We start from the raw sequence: 21969 nt of genomic DNA, 5'->3' as shown, positions 1-21969 counted from the left end.
ACCAACAGGAGGGGCAATATTTACACCACGGGAGGGACAATATATGTAGTTTTTGAAAATTAAGGGGCAATATTTACACCACTAAAATTCAGGGGTGACATTGATAATCGGAATATTATGGATGGTAACAAAAATTCCTCCCCACAAAAAGATCTCATTTCCACTTGAACTACCCCATTGGGTCATGTAGTAAGTATATAATATACGAGTATTTGATAAAGATTAGATAGATAATACTTTTAATTTGCGCCAAAGATCTTGTATATCCGATTTATACTCTCACAAGAAGAATGAGTTCGAGCTTCAGTTGAAAAAATAGTTTTGAAAGAATACTAACCAACACCCCATAAGCAGTAAGCTCGTCGCCGGACCAGTCCGACGCCCTGACTGCCGCATTGCCCCGTCACTCTCTGGCTGCCTGCTCCGCCGCCTCACGCCCTCACTCGCTGACCGCCGGATTTGTTGCTTGATTCCGACAAACCACGAACGGTACTCTTCCTACTCTTCGAATCTGGAAATTTGGCTTGTGCGGCTGTGCCTGTGCATTTTGCCATTTTCTATATTACAAATATTGAATATGTATCCCCTGTGCGGCTGTGCGTCTACAATGCAACAATTACTCTTGCTAGGAGTTTTAGGCTTCTGTCTTCAGCTGTGCCTGTAAAATTACACTGCCTCCCTTTTTTTTTTCTTTTTTTTTTTTTTAATTTTTTTTTAAATTTTAATAACACTGCCTGTACAATTATATAATGGCATTGTGTAGTTAATTGCTGATTGTTAATTTACATGTTTGAGCTTTAAGGGATTGTTCCTAGTGGAGTGCTACTGTTCGTTTAATAAGTTAGGCTTGCATTTCATATTACTTCTCTAAAATTTCATTAATCAATAGTGTCCTGGATGTTGGGAAACTTTTGTGTTTTTTCACTCTGTTTCCATGTACATTGTACCTGATTTGTTTTGTGGAGAAGTCCCAATGGATGCAATTGCTTCAAAAATTGTTAATGTCATATGTTGTTTCCTCTCCGGCTATGAATTATTTTACTGGAATATCTGTTAACATAGTTTTGCTGCAGTAAATAGGTACAGGAATTGCCAGCAGTGAATATGTGTTGTTTTGTAGTATGCTTGGAAAATTAGAAAATGTTGAAAATTGGGGTTCTTAAACCGAACTTTTTTTCACATCGAATCGAAACTGAACCGAACTATAATGTTAGACCGATTGGTATTATTTTTTAAAAACCGAAACCGAAAAACCTGAACCGAATACCGAAATGCTCACCCCTAGTCAGAAGGCATCTTGCATCCACTATATGTGCAGTGTGCTATACTTGTATGCATTAATTGTGCAAGGGTTGCATCCACTATATGTGATAATCATTATGTTATACTAATATTTAATTTTGATTTCGTGACTCTATTTTCATGCGTTTTGGTTGAATGTGCAGAGGGCTGAATTTATTACGGAGTACAATAATTTGAACAAGTACTGTTCTAAAAAGAATAGTGAGGCTGTCAAGCTGATCTCAAACTTTTTTATTATAGGATGGCAAATTATTATGACATTGATGATATTTTAGCTGAAGAAGAGGTCAGATTATCCTCTTTTTTTTTGGAATTACAAAAGAACAAACCTTTTTTCCTTTTTGCTCGCTGAATTAATTATATTAATTTGATTTGATTATTGTTTGCCTTGGTTTCATTTCTTTATTTCAGCTTGTTCCAGCTGTATTCCAGAAAACTGCCAATGCAGTTGGGATATTTGATTGCTGTGATGATATGAATAAGGTGAAGTTTCAATCACTGCTGAAAAATTCAGCAAAGGGGATTTTATCCTCTTATTTATTTATTTATTTATTTATTTTTATTTTATGTGGGGGGTTTTGAATTGGAAACAACAGATAGTAATAGAAAGTTGGGTGTGTTCAGTATTTGAAAAAAAAAAAAAATCCAATTTTCTGGATGGAAAATGATTGGAATGGAAAACTTTGTCTCAAGTTTCCAAGTTTTAAAGAAAGTTGGAAAACTTGAAAAAATGCCTCTACAAAATGGAAAATGCAGATGAACAGCGTACTGTTCATCATTGATATTTAGCAATTCACACTGTTTTTTCAAAACACTTTCATGTGGGACCCACTACTTTTTGTAGGATGGATATGAAATATTGGAGATGGAAAAAGTGGAAAAAAGGAAAATTTTGGCAAACTAAACACCCTAAACTTTCAGGTAGGAGCTGGTATGGAAGTAGAAATGCCGTTTTGGCTTGCCCGTGAGCTATATGTGAAACTAGCAGTGAAGATTAAAGTTCCATCATGCTTTGACACCAAGTAAAGTCTGCATGCTCTCACTTTGTGGTGTTTTATACTTTTATACTGATAAAATGATTGCATACAATGATTGTAGAATTAAGATTATGGTACATGTCGAAATGTCTTTGTAAAGAATAAGGAGCTACAACTTTGCCCATTAAAAGTGACTGTTGGTGTTCGATACTGTTAGAGATATAAGGGTTAGTTGAGAGATCTACTCTTAGCCCTAGGTTTTAGTGTTAGGAATCTGTGGCTAGGGTTAGTTCTACACTAGTATAAATAGCTCTACTCTCCTGTACATAAACACAGAACATATATACGAATACTTAGTTTTGCTATTCTATTGTTTAACATGGTATCAGAACAATATTGAGTGATTGGGTAGTGGGCTTTGGTCGGAGTGAGGAGGCGACGCTATCGAAGGAAGCGTAGCAGCCACCGGTCTGACGCGCCGCCTCAGTTCAGGGTCTCCGACACCACGCGCCGGCGCGTGTGCACTGTTCTGGCGGCTGCTCCGGTCGAGGGTTGGTCTGGTACGCTTGTCTCTAAAAAACCAGTAGATCTGGAGTGGTGGTATCTCAACCGTCAAGTCTCCCCCTCCCCTCTCCTCTCGCCAGCTTCCCCAGGTTCCCAGCAGCATAGCGCCAAAGCTCCAGCAGTAGCAGTGGATGGTTGCTAGCCCTTCGTCCTTTTGTGTGGAGCTTTTGTTGTCGTTGAAAGTGGTGATAGTGCAATTTCCAACGCCTGTATGGCCGTGAAAGAACCGCAGCAGTGGCGAGCAGTGGTGGCCGGTGAAGCTTTCCGGCAGTGGTTGGTGGTGGCTGCCATTGGCTGTGGTTGTGGTTGGTGGGGGTGTTGTTGATGTTGAAGTGTTGAAGATGGGAATACCTGGGCTATAGGTTATTAGGTTTATGGTGTGGCTGCTGGGGTGGAAGCTGGAAGCTAATAAATAATTAGGCAGTAGGTTATTTGTTTTGAGTTAGTTTGGTTTATCGTGTCAATAAGTCTTGAAAGTTTATTATCGTATTTTTCTGACTTGTTTAAGTTAATTTAATATGAAGTTAGTATCATATTTGGAGTGGTGCCAAGGTGTGAGAGTTGGAGGCAGTCCTTGTACAGGGTGTTGCAGTGATGGGCAGCACAGGTGCCAAGGAATAACAAGTTTGGACATATTGAAATCTATGCTCCAACTTGAGGGGGGTGTTAGAGATATAAGGGTTGGTTGAGAGATCTACTCTTAGCCCTAGGTTTTAGTGTTAGGAATCTGTGGCTAGGGTTAGTTCTACACTAGTATAAATAGCTCTACTCTCCTGTACATAAACACAGAACATATATACGAATACTTAGTTTTGCTATTCTATTGTTTAACAGATACATTGATGATTCTGATTCATATGTATATATACAATTACATCAACAAGACTCAGAGTATGATTTCTTCTTTTTAGCTTAATAGGACTGGTTCATTTTATTCTTGTGATGCATTCACCAGGGAAAGACCAAGAGATAGACATCGGGATGAACCTCTCAAAAGGAGGGATAGAACAAAGGATGAGATTGGAGCTGACGCTGCACATGTGGATTTGAGAGGCCGATGCCCATATTTTTATGACTTTGGATGCAAGATAGCAAGACTGTGAGTTACTTGTATCTTCCTTTTTATCTTACAATGTATTCCTTTTGTTGAGCATATAATGTATAAACATAAATGTGCAATCCAACTATCAGCTTAGACTTTTAATTGAGATGAAGCACATGCTTTAATTTGGTATCATAGCCAAATCCATACCAAAGGTCATGGGTTCGAATCTCCCCGTCACCCGGGTAGTTGGATGAATTATTAGAGAAAGATGTATCCTGCAAAGTGTGTTCCAAAAAGAATCTCATGAAGTTAAATGATAAACCTCGCCTAGTCGTTTTGATATTACTGATAAAAAATCAGTGAAATTTTTGTTTTGTACTATATAGTTAGCATCTAGTAGGCGTAGCTCATCTCTTGCTAACAATGTGTTTGAGGTCAGATAATAGATGTTATAAATTACTCCGTATTATCATAACCTTTTCTTTTTCTTTGCTCTACTGAAATTGCTTTAAATGATAGTGTATGGCCTAATACATTTGTTTGTATAGAACAGGTGACAAAACAATAGGGCCTTTTCTGTTGGTTGCATTTCGGACCAGATACAAAGAAGTGTTGATCAAGGCATACACTGCTGCATCTGCAGTGGCTTCCAAACACTTAACAATTCTAACACAGGAAGAGATGAAATGTAAGCTTTTTAGAACCTCTCACTTCACTATTCTTTTGTGGGTGCTACAAATATTTACAAAACTCACTTGTTATTGTTAATGTGAAGTGTACGAGGCTGGGCAATCCTCAACAATGGCTTTCAAGAAATGGCGGATGGGTGGACCTAGACTGCAGAAAGCTTCTGTGCTTGGGGGAAAGAGAAAGGGCAGATTTTAGTGTGGACCATGGTCCACGTAGCACTGTGGATCAGGGAGGAAAAAAAACGGATTTCGTTAAAAATGACAGACGGTAAATTCTGGTAACGTTGTGATTGCGATCTTTTACTCGATTTCTCTCATCCTTGTTCTTCTCATCGTCTCCCATACTCATTTTGCAATTTTCTACTCAACCATTGATCAAACAACAAATAGAAGCAATCAGAGTTTATGCGATTGGCGTGATTGATGTGACGCTAGTTGTTATTGATCTCCGGTCATTTGATTTGATTTTATTGTACAGTTTCTAGTGTTTGTGATTGTGTTTTTTTAGATTGGACTTTTCTTTGTTGTAGTTGATGATAATCTTTCAGTTTCATTTTATATATACTGTAGTTTCATTACAACATAACTAAATTTTCATTTTAATTCAACTACTGTTTTATTTGACAATGTGCATTCAATATGTGATACATGCTAGTCAATTTCATTTTATATATAATGTAATTTCATTACAACATAATTAAAACATTATTTTAATTAAACTATAGTTTCATTTTACAATGCATACCTGCTAGTAAGTTCATTTTATATATATTGTAGTTTTATTATAGCATAACTAAAGTATCATTTTAATTCAATTATATTTTTATTTGATAATACACGCTCAATATGTGAGCTATGCTACTCAGTTTTATTCTAATCACTTAAGTACCATTCATTTACGGTTTCATTTGACAATTTACAATCAATATGTTTCATTTTATGCACAATGTAGTTTCATTACAACACAATTACAATATCATTTTAATTCAATTACAGTTTCATTTGATAATATACACTCAATATGTGAGATTTGTTATTCAGTTTCAATTTATGCATATTGTAGTTTCATTACAACATCACTACAAAAAATTGAGCGCATGCAAAAAGTAATAGTTAAAATGGTTGTCGTTTCTTTTTATTAAAAGAAACAATACCGTTTTGACCATAGTCCACTATATAATGATCGAAGAGAAAACCACTGTATAATGATCGAAGAGAAAACCAACGGACTAAATTTTGTACGTTTTCAGTAATCATCAATCAATCAGTCGCCTATTAGCATAAGTTTAATTAAATCTCACCTCATAGATTGTGACTAGTCTCTACTACTACAAATTACAAAATGGTTCTATAGACCATTTCACAATTACAATAGTATATTATTAGTCCCTATAGTGAATATATATATATATATATTATAAATGGGGTTGATTAGGGATTCTCCGTCTTCGGATAATCCCCATGAAAATGGAGTGGGAGAGATTTTTTCTTTCCGATAGAGACGAGAATGGAGATCATGGGAGAAAATCGAGGACAAGGATGGGGTATGCCACCGTCCCTACCCGCTCCGTTAACATCCCTATAAGGAATCTTTAACTGATTTTAGGCTGAGGTAGAATTTAAACATTTTGGGAAAAGAAAATTCCAATATCAATCCAATAGATAAGACTTCTACACCTACGGGTCTAAACAAAGGTACGACGCAGTAATAATAAAACTAAAATCACTGGTCCAATATAAATTATTTGTGCAGTTGAATTTGCTTGGGGATGGTTTTGACTTCACCTTATGAATGGGAAAGCGCATATTTGGAAAACCAGCGATTTGATGGTTTCACGGGATATGACAACTGCCAACATGAATGTCTCCTCTTCAACAAATAAATATATGTAGTGAAATCGAAATCCTTAGATGTTGGAATAGGTCAAGTTTCAACCATATATTTGTGATCCAATATTTGCTTAGCTGTGTTATTTGACAACCCAGATCAGATTTCCCAATATTGCACTGCATTAGGTGGCTAGTGGCCTGGTGTTTGACAGTCTGCCTATCTTGACCCTTTCTTTCATTTCCCTCCCTCAATTTGCAATTCAACTCATTTTTGGATGACAATTTTAATTGATAAAAGAGAGTAATTAGTTTAAATTGTCTATAGCTAACTAGCTAATTAAGATCAAGAAAATCAATAGACCACTGCGGGTCAAATTTAGAACCTTGTGACATCAAAAACTGCTGCATTGACAATACAAATAGAAAAAGTTATTATTGTCAATTTTCTCTCCACTTGCTAAGTTAGTCAATTCCTTCTCCATCTACTATTCACCTAGGTTGAAAACAAACAAAAATAAATAAAATTCTCTCTTGCCACATCATTTAGCAAGGTACTCAATTTTTAGAATGATTTTAGTCTAACAACATGACAAACTTTGTGTTAGGGTTACCCCTACAATTAAGCTACTTATACAATGCCAGTTTTTTTTTAGTATTCCTGACTTTGTTACAATGCCAGTTTTGATTAATCGTTTAGTCCTTAAATGGTAAATTTGTAAATGTTTAGTAAATTTAATATCTCAATTATTTGTAATTTAATTTTAATTCCCTTTTTTTTTTGAATACTAATTTTAGTAAATGCAGTTGGAGTTAATTAGGAACTAGCTAGTTAGTAAATTCATCGTGTTAGATCAAACCTGCCACCCACTGGCCTATGAATATTTTGTATTAGCTAGTGTACGACTGTACTCTTAACTTTTACATTTCTCGAATTGGGTCATAATATTGGTTGAAAACGTACATAGAAGTATCAATATAATCCACTTTGGTAAGTACAGTTGGATGTATCACTGGCATTTAATTTCAACCTTAAAAGAGATTGATTCATATGAAACATGGAATTAATAAAACATTAATAAAAGAACCAAGATATTATGAGCATTTTTGCTCCAAGCTAGGTTGCTACATAAGCCTGCACGCGCTAATCCTAAAACTATGGCAAAAGCAGACAAAATTTCAAGTAATTATAAACACACATTTGTATATACAGTTTGGTTTTCACTAATAATTTCACTCTATGCTCTCTGAATTGGGGACTCATTTGATCTCAGCTTCTGTTGCAGAACTGTTTCTGAGTAAACTGTCGTAGACTTGGCACCCCTGGCCCTACTATGTTTATGTTCATGGTGGTGGCGTTGGTCATGGTGGTGGTGATTATGTTCATGATGGCGGTGTTGGTTGTGGTGGTGATTTCCGTGTTGTTGTTTCTTCGCCTCCTTTTGCTCGGCTCCTTCTTTTTCTTTCTCGGTGGGAGCTACGTACAAAAATGTCACCATCGGGACCTCCTTGTAATCCTTCAACGGTTCCAAAACCCTAACCACTTCGCTCATTGTCGGCCTAGCATTCGACCTTTGGCTCAGGCATTTGTACGCCAGAAGCGCCGCCTTCCGGGCGCCGTCTTCCGAGTACATGCCGTCGAGCCTCGGGTCCATTATCCGGTGAAGCTTCCGAGGATCTTTTAGCTGCGGCCTCGCCCAGTCCACCAAGTTCTGCTCTCTCGGTGGGCGAGTCTTGTCTATAGACTTCCGGCCGGTAAGCAGCTCCAGCAACACTACCCCGAAACTGTACACATCACTCGCCGCCGTCAAATGCCCCGTCATGATGTATTCCGGGGCGGCATAGCCTTGCGTGCCCATAACTCTTGTTGAGACGTGCGTGTCATCACCTTCTGGCCCGTCCTTGGCCAACCCGAAATCTGACAATTTGGCACGGTAATCCTGAAAATTTAAAACCGTAGAGATTCAGATAATGTTCTAATAATTGACATTAAACATTGGAATTTTCAAAAGGAGTGATTAATAAAAGACTTACAGAGTCTAGTAAGATGTTTGAAGCCTTGAAATCGCGAAATATGATTGGTTTTTCAGCTCCATGTAGGAAAGCCAGACCCTTGGCAGCTCCCATTGCAATCTTCATTCGTGTGGCCCACGGAAGCGAGGCTGAAATTCCTGTAATTCAAGAAATATATATTAATACATTTACTTACCAACTTGAGGAAAAAAAATAAAGAATTAAGTAAAAGCAGCCTAGAATTCCTGCTATTATCATTTTAAAAACCTAGGCAGACTGGCATATGGTAAGGTCAGCTGTGACAAAAATTAGATAAAACTTGACTTTTCAAAAGAATTTTAGTGTTTATTTTTTTACTGGGATTAAATATTGGCAAGTTGCTCTAAACTTCAAAGTGGGTTACAGCTACCTATCAGCTAGAATGTTGACAGCAGCCTTGTTGAACTTAATTTTTTTTTTTAAAGCAAAAATCACAATAACTATTAAACATGTGCACTGAGTAAATCCAGTTAATTGATTCAATCCAAGAAAGCTAATAAACTGTTCTTACTAAACATATTCGGAGTAACTTATAACCTTATGACTTGTGATTATTAAATCAACTCTCTAGACTGAATTTTTCTCAAATTAAATTTAACTGAATTATAAAACAACCCATTATGAGACTAAGAAAATCAGAAATCATATGTGAAAACGATGGATGTTTAAAGGAATTGATAATAACATACTTCTGAAGAGCTGATTCTCCAGGCTGCCTCTGGCCATGTATTCATACACTAAAAGCCGCTGATCTTCTTCACAGCTGTACCCAATCAGCTTCACGACGTGCGGATGCCTCAATTGTCCAAGGCATACCACTTCGGTCTGAAAACAAATAAACAATGTTAGTTTTACGGGGAATTCTATAGTGTTGATCGATATCAATTAGAACCAATATAAATTTTACAGAAAATTTTACTGATCGATATGAATTGATTGAAATGTGGAGATCGAACTTACCAGCCATTCTCTGTGGCCTTGATCGGTACATTTATCCGTGTCGAGACGCTTAACGGCCACCGGCTGGGCCTTCAAACCGGGGCGGAGCTTATCGTCGACGAAACCCTTGTGGACCTGGCCGAACCCGCCCTCGCCGAGGAAATTACTGGACGAGAAGGCGTGAGTGATCACTCGGAGCTCCTGGACCGTGAAAACGTGGAGATTGGAACCGGCGAGGGAGATTGAGAGATCGGAGGAGAGAGTTGAGGCGCTCAAATCCGAAAACGAAACCCTCTGAAACTGAAACGAACTTTGCTGCTGCTGCTTCGGATCCTCTTTCTTCACCTTCGTCGTCGGATTATCGCCGTCGACGGTGACCTTAAAACAGCACGGGAGAAGCGACTGCAATCTGATCTTCATCGCCGCCGATTAATGTGTGTAGATTTCGATTTCAGAAGATCAAGTCGCCGTAGTTTTAATTTGCAGATGAGGGAGAAATGGTGAAAGGCTTTAATATTCAAATGATCTAACCAACTGCTCTGTCTTACCAAAGTCGAGGAAAAAGGCTGGTATTTATAGGTGCATGATTTCTTGCAACCGTTTTGTATGAACGGGTCGGGTCATATATATGTCCACTATTCGTTAGACATTTCTTTGCGTGTCTGTGCATGTAAACACGCCTGCCCCTATAGTTTCTTCTTATTTCTCCCACATTTTTTTACCACCATAATTATATTAGAATTAGAATTCCAACTAATAAAACCACTTTTTTTTTGGGTGATGGCCCACTATCGCGAGTATGGATATTCACGTGTAATAGCTCATAAATCATTATGTGAGACGGACTCAACCGATGAAATGTTAACCATAATTAAATTATTGAACTTTAAGTATAAAAATCATGTTCTACCCACTCGAACTGTCGAATTGAACATCCCTTTAGGGGCTTACACCATCATTTGTAAAGTTACAAGCTCAACTTATACTAATATTAATCTTTAAAATAAATATTTTTTTGTTTCTATATTTATAAAAAATAACAATTTTAATCACTGAATTGTTGTCATAAGTATTATTAGTCATTCAATTTTTGATAAGGTGATAGTAGTTGTGATCCTCCGCCAGGCCGTTAAACCATATTGTAGATGTGGAGCATGCCAATCACTATAGTGATAATAAAACTGTCATTCACAACTATAAATCATTAAACTCTTCAATAATACCTCAATAAACCAAAATCAATATATATATATACTAAAAAATTAGAGAATCGACCGTACTCACGTAAGTAATCGAGAGACTGTAAACTACTCCTTTATATAAATACATGGGACAGAAATATTATTTTTCTTTTGTTTTTCAAAATTTTGCAAGTAATTATCGTTGTTTACTTGTTCAGCACAAATAATAATTATTATAAACAATTTAATTTAAAAAAAAAAAAACACAATCACCATTAAATATTAAAAATAAATAAATAACAATTACATGGAAGGTATGAAAAATGAGTTTTAGTGCAGGTTGGTGAGGAGTCACAAGTCTTATTTCATTTTTTCTTTTTTGGCTGAAAATAATACAAAATGACACGGTTGCCCCTTTGACTTTGTTTTGTTGGAAGCTTGGGGCAGAAGCTGTTGGGTTCCAAACCTTCTGAAATTGCTTCTAGCGGCTGGCTGCCTATACACTGAATTTTCGAAGCGTTTGACTATTTGCTTTTGTTTTTGTTTTTGTTTTTTTGTTTTTTGTTGGTAAAATTATTTTCTCGTAATCCTTGACGGCTGACGCAGTAATTTTCATAAATACGATGAATCCTCTACTGTTTTTACATGGATTTACAACGTCACTGGCTGAACCATTCTCGCATGCTTCGTCTTTGCTTACGCGGGACGGCGGGGTCTTCGATTTGTTCCCCATTTGCCCATTTGGACTATATGTGTAATTTTTTAAATAATATTTAGATAGTTAATTTATTTTTAACGCGAACTCCAATTGAAATCTAACATAATGAGAATATGAGAGCTTTTTATATTTGTTGTTTCATTTATAATAATTGAACTTAAGACGTTAGTATTTCTCAATAGTTTAACACATCTTGAATCCGAGTGAAATTATGTTTGTTTGTTTGTTTTTTTTTTAATGATTAGCAACATGCAAGATTCGTATCTAATACATTTTACTAGTTCTAAACTTCTAATGTTATATTAAAGTTTAGTATGTATTTACCTTTAACTAAACATAAGAGAATTATTTAATTATACGTATCGATAAGTCTTTCTCTTACTTAATTAACGCCAATAATAACTTTTTGATCTAATAGTTAAAACATAAGTCGAACCATTTTTGAATGTCATGTAATTATTATTACTATAATCAGAGAATGTGCACTGGATAAACTCATCATTGTAGTTGTTGATTGCTTCAAACTAATAAGGTTAATAGGGTGCTACTATTAAGAATTGAACTTGAAATTTTGTGCTTATTATGTCAACCGTACAATCCCAACATTTTTTTGTGATTTAGTCTTGAATAGTGAATATAAAATAATACCTATATCCAATTAATTATTGATCCAAATTGCACCAATTCAATTGCGATATCATCATCGATGACTTAATCCAACGAAGGAATTTCTTTTCTTGGAAGAAAGACAAATTAAATACAAAAAATTCAACGAATTAAATTTGCAATTAGTAATGTGTAATTAATCCGAAAATTACAGGTTCCTTGTACACGCGGCTGTTCCAATGATTTGGTCAGAAAATTCGGAAAGTCAAAGGTTGGATACTGTATGGACTTGTACATAGAATACCGGGTAGGTTGGTTTGCGCCTTTGGTGTTCTAGAAGCTATAGCTTAGCCAGCATGTAATGCATCCAATGTGAAGATTGAAGAAGTGATACTTCCCAACAACTTGAGTTGATTTTATTTATATAGTAGTATTCACATTTCATTATTAGATAAAATAAATTTAAATCAATCTCGATCAATTCTATTCATAAGCATACTTATAAATTCAAATCATTAAACCTACTCTTAACGTCTCATCTCACTCAAGTCCAAATCAGCCTTTTGTCAACCGTCAGCAATTGTCGTGAAAAAATAGTATGGCAATAATAGGGTTCGCTTTTTATGGGTTAATTTTCAAGGCTCAAATCAAAATCATTTAGATCATGTTTGCTAAATAGTTGTTAGCTAATTGATCGAGTTAGTAGGTTTGACTAGTTGATAGCATTAGCTAATTGTAGAAATATGTTTGGTAAATTAGCTAATAATTGATAGATGATTACATGTAAAAAGACTTTCTAAAAAAACTGATCGAAAAAATTGCTTTGAGCAACTTTTTGAATTTTAGCGTTTTAGAGCAATAAGTCATTACAAAAAGCTAATTACTCAAACATTCAGATTGACTATTTAACCAATGCAAACAACTATGGCCATGTTTAGTAAATAATCAGCCTATCAGCCAATTTTGGCTTATTTGATCACTATTAGTTGTTTGGTTAATAAGCTTTTTGTAACTCTAAAATACTAAAATTCAAAAGGTTAATTACTCAAATCAGCCTTTTCAATTAGCTTTTTGAAAAAAAATAAAATTATACCAAACAAGTAAACAACTATCAGCTTATAACTAATCTATCAAACAACTTTTTACAATCAGCTAATGTTATTAACAAATCATACCTTCTAACCCAAACAACCAACCCAATCAGCCAACAGCCATTTACCAAACAGGGCTTGATAGTGGTCAAACAAATCACAATTGGCTGATAAGTTAACTATGTTACCAAATATAATCTTAATTAAATTGAAAGAAACACATATCATCACATCCACACCTTTATGAGTATAGTAGAGATCACTTTTGTAAGTGAAAAAATATTGAAAGAATTTTTCATTTTTGTACCAATATTCAATTTACATGCTGTAAAATAAGATTACTCTAATTGAATATGAATTGATCCCAATATTGGAACACATACACATAAATGTCTAACTTCTGAATTCACACTTAAGTTTCTTCCCACTTGACCCAAAACTTTTGGTATGTCAACTTGATTGATTTTTGGAACAACCTATGATTAAATTAGTGAATGATTAACGTTAATTATCTGAATTTGGATCATGGGACCTATATTATATTGGGTATTTAGGTTATATGTATGGACAGGAGATTTTCTTGGGTGGGGTAGGTGGGGTGATGCACCCCAACACTTTTGTCCAAGTAGGGACTGGGATATTATTAGCATTTGACTAAACAATTAACCTGGTCGCAACTGTTTATTTTTGCCAAAAGAAACATATTTTTCTAAAAGTTTAATAATAGTTTTTCTTTTCCATTTATTTAGTACTGCAATATTTACGTATTTTTTTTCTTGAAACAATAAATATATAATTGTAATAAATTATTTTTCAATAATTAAACAATAATAACTTTTTTTAATCACTTATTAATTGATGAAATGCACACAAAAAAATAAAACAAAATAAAAATCATCAAAAGATGAAATGAATGTAACATCACTTATACAATATATAGTAAAACTCGAGATTGTCAATATGTGGAAAGATTCGGGTTGGAACATGCTCCTAGATAAAATGCGAGAACTGATCAAATTCATCTATTTGATAGATCAACGTTTGAAGGTTGTTGAAAAATAATATAATAATTTTAAAATTGATCCATTATTTTTTTAATACTAAAACTCTTAACCATTAATGAACCATGCAGGGTAGGTGGTTGAGATCAATCCTTATTGTTTTAAGGAGACCACAAGGAGGTAAACCAGCCTAAGTTACCCATAATTGACCGGCTCAAATGTAGGAGTTTGAGGTTCGAACCTACAACCTCTCGGCTATATATAAAAGTACTTTATATATTAGTGATTATAATTTTAATAGAACACAATACCACATGACTACTTATAAGCTAAGATATGAAAAATGCTTAGTGTGCTTATAGTTAGTATTAGTTATATATGTTGCGTGAAACATGCTTTTGATGTTACGTACTAAAAGAATAAAAGAAAAGAAAAAAAGGTCACGACATTTTATTTTCAATAAAAAGTATTAAAATGTACGGAGTAATAAAAAGGATAGTGGGATAGTCTTATTGGCAATTGCAAAGGTCAAAAATGAAGACAATGAAATAAAATAACAGAATAATTAAGTTTGGACAGTGGAGTTGTACCAAATTAAACCGGCCATCCTAAGAAAATCAAAATTTTAGAAAATCTGTTATAGCTTCTATTGACAAGAAGCTTAATCAATTTCTTTTTAATACTGATTAACAAATTCAAAATAAATTGAGAGACTTTTTGTGCTTCAGTAGGTTGACAAAGTTTGTATGAACAGATACTACTTTGTAACAGAGTCAATAGTATTCGAAAAAAAAAATTGAGAGACTTTACGTATTCCTAGTGTAAATATAGCTTCTATATTTACATAGAGACATTTACACTATCAATAACAATTACAAAGTGCAAGACTCGTATTTGGCTATCCGGAAAGCTCAGCTCTAAGTTGGTTGAAGAGTCAATACCTTGATAATGTTCTTGTGGAAACGGATGCCCAGCTGGTTCTAAATCATCTTCATTCTCATAATCTCTCATTGTTTGGTTTGATCCTTAGTGATATTTCAAATCTTCTTGTTTCTTTCTCAAATGTTTCTTTATGTTTTGCTAAGTGCTCGGTCAATGTTGTGGCTCACTTATAAGCTAGATCAGAGACGCTAGTTTCCATTTGTAGAGTCGGTTCTGGTCCTTCTCTTATTGTTTATGCTTTGCGTAATGACTAAAGTCATATATAATATTTCTCTATGGTTTGTTTTCAAAAAAAAAAAAATGAACAAAAAAATGAGAAGTATAGATTTAAATTTATTTAATGATGCATATATAGCGACTTACATTTTTCACCAGTCTCAAAGGTTAGGAGCAATAATGAGTATCTTAAGTTTATGGCTTAAACTTAATTATCACGTTTATGGCCTCTTAAACTTAATTATCACCCAAAAAATAAATGTGTATTGTTTTCAATTTTCCACACTATAAAACACAATTAAATAAATGTGTATTGTTTTCAATTTTCCACACTATATATAAAACACAATTCATATGCAAGTTAATAAGCATGAATTAATTTTCCACGTACGACGCAACCGATGAGAAAACGACCCTTTTGCATGCTCAAAGAAAATGTTAATTTGATGTTTTACTTAAAAATGAGATGTTTGGCTCTTACTTTATGATACGCTCTAAAAGAGATAATCGAGTGAACGGAACATGACTTTCATACTTAGAAATCACATATTTGATTCCTGTTAACATTTTCTCTTGTGTAATTTGCACACTCGAATATATACTTATATAATAGTTGTGAGTTTCTCTCGTCATTCAAAAAAAATCATAAGTTAGAGTTCACTTTCAATGTCAAATTAATCAAATATTTAAATTAGTTTTGAAAGAAAAGTTTATTAAGTTTAGAGAAAATAATCTTTAAATATCTAGAAAGATTTGTGGGGCGAGCATCGATTCGGGTCGATGAAACTTAAATTCAATTTTTGGATATCTAAAAATTTTAGGTGATATATTTGAAACCCAAATACCCGATACCAATCATATATATATATATATATATATATATATATATATATATATATATATATATATATATATATATATATAAATTTTTATTTTATTAATTTATTATTTACATATTAATAATATTTTTTATATACTATCCCGGTTACCATTTTAAATAGGTGGTCATCGGTTCGAACCCCGAGAGCTTAGTTTCTTTCAACTAAAAATGTTTGAGAATACTACTCGGTTACAATGTAGTATCTGTTCATAGCTACTTTCTCAACCTAGTGAAGCACAAAGAGTCAACAGATGCCTCCACTGAGGCTCGAACCCACTCCCTTCCACATGGGAGTATACACTGGATCGTTTGACCACAAGGTCTTTGGCAATCTTATAAAGAATCATGAGTATTTTAAAAACAGATTTTTTAATTAATATTATAGTGAAATATATTTTAAAAGTAATTAATATATAATTTATTATTATATTTATATATTAAGTATTTATGTTAGTTTGTGTTTCGGGTTGGATATGTATACAATTTTAATACGTGAAATCTTATAAAATTAATACATTCTCTTTTAATTTTTTTTTTTTAATATACTAACCGCATAAAAAATATTTAATGACAAGTGACAACATATAAACCCTACCGTAACGACACTTCAACCAAAACCTAATGTAAGTGGCTCAAATTAAACCTTCGAATCGAAGGTTTCACTTAACTGCTGGTCTGCTGCTAATACCGGCTGCTGCCGCAGTGTTTATTCTCCGATGTTGTTTTAGAATTTTCTAATTATCCAACTGCGCAATTAATTATTTAATTAATTAGCTTCTAGGTAGCTAGATTAGTTACGTTAATTAGCGATTGGCCGGATTATTTAAACGGAGTTGGTATATTCTTTAAAAATTGAAAAAAAAAATATTAAAACAAGACATACATAGTTGGTCAAAAAACATTATCCAACTAGCTAGCTAGCTTCAGATGATCTCGACATTTAGCCAGAAGGTGAAGTTAGGTTTTTTTTTTTTTTTTTTTTTTTTTTTTTTTGTATTTTCTAAAATGTTTGGTTTACTAAAGAATTTTAGACAAATAAAATAAAATTATATTCTATATATTATTTAATTTGGTTTGTGAAAAGAATAGACTCTATGAACTATATTTTGGAGCTGAGTTTGATTAGTTCATAAAATAGACGTGGAATAAACATTCAAGATATACAAATATAATTGTTATTGTTGTTGTTGTTAGATAATACATTTTAATACATAACAAAAATAGTTATGAGCAAAAAAAATTCTGCATTACAAAAAAAATTCTGCATTAGGGTGTCTTTGGTTCGCACATGGGAATCGGAATCGGAATAGGTATCAAATACTTGGTAAGGGTAATGGGTTTTGGTGAAAGTATTTAACATGTTTGGTAGTTGGGTGGAATGAGAATGAATATTAATAGTTGGGGAAGAAATGAAGAAGTGAAATGAAACCCTTATTTAATAAGGGTATGGGTTTTCTCATTAATGGGGTATTCCAAACCCATAGTAGCATTCTCAAAACCTATCAACCAAACACTAGCAATCACTTTCATACCCATTCCCTATACCAAAACCCCCCAACCAAACACACCCTAATACTAGATCCATTGGGTAGTTATTCCCTAATTGCCAAGGGAATATCTTATTCCTAAAAATTAAGGGTGTGTTTGGTTCGCACATGGGAATCGGAATCGGAATGGGTATAAAATAATTGGTAATGGTAATGGGTTTTGGTGAAAGTATTTAACATGTTTGGTAGTTGACTGGAATGGGAATGATTATTAATAGTTGAGGAAGAAAGGAGGAAGGGAGTTGAAACCCTTATATAATAAGGGTATGGATTTTATCATTAATGGGGTATTCCAAACCCATAGTACCATTCACAAAACCTATCAACCAAACACAAGCAATCACTTTCATACTCATTCCTTATGCCTAAACCCACCAACCAAACACACCCTAAATACTATTCAAAATTCCACATGAATAAAATAAATCACCAAACAACAAAATTGACCTACTTTTAAGAACACTATTCTATGATTGATAACTTATTCCGAAAATAAGACGTACTTGATGAAAGTTTTTAATTCTGTAATTTTTTTGTACATTAAATCAATGGTATGCAAATATTATAGGTATGCATTGAGATAAAGCCCAAAAATGAAAATCAAATCCATCATAATGATTCTTTCTATAAAGTTTAAATTTTATAATACTAGACTAGACTAAAGACCACTAATATTTTTTTCTCTCCAATTCATCCCTCATGTTGTGGCAATATCTAATTGGTAACTAACTTATATTTTAAATTAATTAGTGATAGGGTCAACCAATTCATGGTACCCAATGAATGAATGCCACACAGGAAGGAAAATATTCAAGGTGAAATTTAGACTACCTTTATCTTTACAATACACTTCCATTTTCAAAAACGGGTCATACTCACAAATCATTACATTTACAATTTTTCACTATTTTCAATACATTTTTGCAATATTCTTACACTTTAAAAGTGGTTCACTTTTAAATCACATTATAATATAATAAGAAAATAATACTACGTAATATAATATACATAAAAACAAAACAAATAAAAAAGTACCATGGCTGCCATTTGTACCATTTGAAATGTTTCAAATTGTGAAAGCTTTCATTCCATGTAGGATTAAAACAATTTAATTAAAAATAAAAATGTCACCTAGACTTGTAATGAGAGAACTTGGAGGGATAAATTTAGTCTTAAAGAAAGGAAGAAAGCATTTTCCTTTGTAAAATGAGTAATGCTAGAGATCATTAATATTTTTTCCCTTCAATCCATTCCTCATGGCGTGACAACATCGATCTAATTGGTAGCTAATTCTATTTTGAACTAGTGGTGGGTGTTGAGCATATAATATAAACATAAATGTGCAATCCAACTATTAGCTTAGGCTTTTAGTTGAGATGGAGTATATGCTTCGATTTTGTATCAGAGCCGACTATGGTCCACGTGTTGCTTGGAGCCCATCAAAAGTAATCGGCCCTCACACGTGAAGGGCATGTTGAGCATATAATATAAACATAAACGTGCAATCCAACTATTAGTTTAATCTTTTAGTTGAGATGGAACACATGCTTTAATTGTGGGGTCAACTAATTCGTGACACTCAATAAATAAATGCCACAGTAGGAGGCAAAATATTGAAGGTGAAATTTAGGATGGGAAGAAAGCATTTTCCTTGTAAAAATATATGATGAAATTAGATAATACCAACAAACCGGACCGAGCCCCAATGGAAGGTCAGATGACATCACTATGGCTCTCATTGAGAGAAAGTCACATGATCGAACTTCAGTGTCAAGGTATTACCTTGTAATAGAACCAATAGTAAAAAAATAAAAGATAAATACCAACAAACAAGGAAAGAGGTTTAAGTGTGCATGTATCTTAATTCTTAATTAAATATTGGTTAAAGGATAGTGACATGGATTATCATGCAAGAATATGAACATGGATTTTTCGAAAAACCTGAGAAAATGAATTCATTGTGACAAAACTTCCCATTATAAATTTCTCGGTACTTTCGTTAAAGCATTATAAAACCGGGGGATTTGATGGTATAATAAGTATATTCGGTATAGCGATAAACATGGATGGTTTCTTAACCATATATGTTCAAATCAGTCAATCGTAAAATACAGACACATGCATATGTAAGATTTCAAAACGAGTTAGTTCCAAGAATAATTTATTAATTATTGAAATTTATCAATTTTTATTTTTAATTTTTAATTAAACTATAAATAATTGTTTTTAAAAAAAAAACTATAAATAATTCAATAACGACTATTGAAACATTACGAACTTTCATAATTAATTTTTAATTTGACCATAAATTTTATAACTGGTCCATTGACTATTAATTTTGTTCTAAGTTTGATCTTTCAATTAAATATTTACTTACTATGTATTAAATTTAAGGGTAATAATGTACAAATTTGGTTCTTTATATTCCCACTAATGATAATGATGAATTCATTCTATTAAGTTTATGAATCTAATTTGTCCATTCATTTTTTATATTGTTACTCCTAAATTTAATGTTTATTAAGTAAATATTTAACGACTTAGAGGGCTGAAATTGGAACAAAATCAATAGTCAATGGATCATTTATAGTTAAATTAAAATTTGAAGATAAAAATTGGTAAATATCAATAATCAATAGACTATGTATAATCTAATTAAAAGTTTAATCATAAAAATTATAAAATGTTACAGTTAAGGCAAAAATTTGTGTAAGACCGTCTCACGAATTATTGTCCGTGCGACAGGACTGGTCAAAATGAAATGTAATACTTATACTATCAGATGTAATACTAAATCATGAATAAAATGATTATTGCTTAGATGGGAAAATATGATTTTTTAAAAAAGAAAAATGTAATATTTTTACATTTTGATGTAAAAGTATTACATTTTTCATCAAAAGTATTAACTTTTCCTTTATAAGCGCAACATTACTTATAAGGAGAAATATAATACTTTTGATAAAAAAATGCAATGCTTTTACATCAAAATATAAAAGTATTATATTTAATTTATCCTCAAAAGTATTACTATGATATGTTTTTTCTTATAAATAACGAATATTTTATTCATGATTTAGTATTACATTTATATAATGACGACCAAATTTGATTCACAGATAAAAATTTGTGAGAGGGTCTTACACAAATTTTACGCGTTAGTTAAATGACGATTTATGGAATTGACTAATTTCAAAACTATTAGCTGTATTCGATCAATTAATTTTGGAGTTTTGCTTCTGATAACATTATCCTTTAGAAGTCTGTCACAATATATTATAAAATCACCAATAATAATATTGTAAATAATGGTGTCATGAATAAGCTTTTTATTTATTAAAATTGTACTCTCCTGCAATATAAAACAGTGTTAAATGTGACTCCATTGAATTTTTCTTAAATTCATATGTCATAACATAGTTATAGATCTTCCACTAAGGGTGTGTTTGGAAGCCCGGAAAATGATTTCTGAAAATCATTTTCCGGGCTTTCAGTGTTTGGCAACCATTGGAAAACCCAGTCAACGGAAAATGATTTCCGTTGACTGGGGAAAAGAAGCCCATTTTGGCGAAAAATGACTTCCCCCCAAATTTGGCGGAAGTCATTTTCTGTCGTTCAATTCTTACGTAATGACCAACGTTTTCGGCGGAAACCCGGGGGGTGGGTGGGTTTTTTTTTTAAATTAAAATATTAGTTTTAATATTATTATAAATATTTTAATATTTTAAATAAAATAATAAAAATATATAATTATACAATTCTACTCATTTTCCAGAAAATGAACCAAACAAATAAAGACAGTTTTTCAAACTACATCCAAACACTAGAAATGAACTTATTTTCTGGAAAATGACTCATTTTCCAGAAAACATTTTCCAGAAGTCATTTTCCTTCTTTCCAAACACAGCCTAGTTATTAGGTAAAAGAAATCATCAATACGCCTTGAAAAGAAGGGTAATGGTGTGAAACATGGTTCTCGTACCAAAATATAACATTTTATAAATTATTGATAACATTTTTTTAGTTGAACCCGTTGACCGTGCACATTACTTTTCTAATATAATTTATTTTTCATTATGAGTGATTTACAAATTACTACATAAAAACGACATTTAATGTACTCATTACGCATCTTTGATTAGTAGATACGAGTTAAAATTATGTGCATATATAACTCATAAATGCATAATGTACATGCAGGTGCAAATTGACTTGAGCTAATGTAACCCAATAAGTAATAAAGTGGTTAGGCACCATATTTTATATGAAAATTTGAAAAGAAAAATTTTATTTTTGTTAGAAATAATGCCAAATAAGTTATTGAATTTTGTTATTCAAACTGAATAAAAGAAGTATGTAATTGAGTCGCTTACAACGTGTTTGGTTCGTGGA

General features: G+C 33.0%; 2 protein-coding genes across 2 annotated transcripts; one reads left to right on the top strand and one right to left on the bottom strand.

Annotated features, from left to right (window-relative positions):
• Positions 1 to 317: 317 nt before the first annotated feature.
• On the top strand, positions 318 to 5006 carry LOC116000109 (probable DNA replication complex GINS protein PSF3). Its single transcript, XM_031240132.1, has 7 exons — positions 318 to 489; positions 1446 to 1588; positions 1714 to 1785; positions 2224 to 2324; positions 3799 to 3942; positions 4437 to 4576; positions 4664 to 5006. The coding sequence occupies exons 2-7, from the start codon at positions 1544 to 1546 to the stop codon at positions 4771 to 4773; spliced, it is 612 nt and encodes a 203-aa protein (XP_031095992.1). The 5' UTR covers positions 318 to 489; positions 1446 to 1543; the 3' UTR covers positions 4774 to 5006.
• Positions 5007 to 7405: 2399 nt separating this feature from the next.
• LOC115998453 (serine/threonine-protein kinase RIPK-like) lies at positions 7406 to 9921 on the bottom strand. The gene is made up of 4 exons (XM_031238035.1): positions 9417 to 9921; positions 9146 to 9281; positions 8439 to 8575; positions 7406 to 8344 (listed from the first exon to the last, which is right to left on the bottom strand). The coding sequence occupies exons 1-4, from the start codon at positions 9813 to 9815 to the stop codon at positions 7643 to 7645; spliced, it is 1374 nt and encodes a 457-aa protein (XP_031093895.1). The 5' UTR covers positions 9816 to 9921; the 3' UTR covers positions 7406 to 7642.
• Between the last annotated feature and the right edge of the window lie 12048 nt (positions 9922 to 21969).

This window comes from Ipomoea triloba, chromosome 12 (assembly GCF_003576645.1).
Source record: "Ipomoea triloba cultivar NCNSP0323 chromosome 12, ASM357664v1".
NCBI classification, from domain to species: Eukaryota; Viridiplantae; Streptophyta; class Magnoliopsida; order Solanales; family Convolvulaceae; genus Ipomoea; species Ipomoea triloba.
Note: the sequence above shows the minus strand (reverse complement) of the source record. Positions and strands in the feature narration are given on the sequence as shown.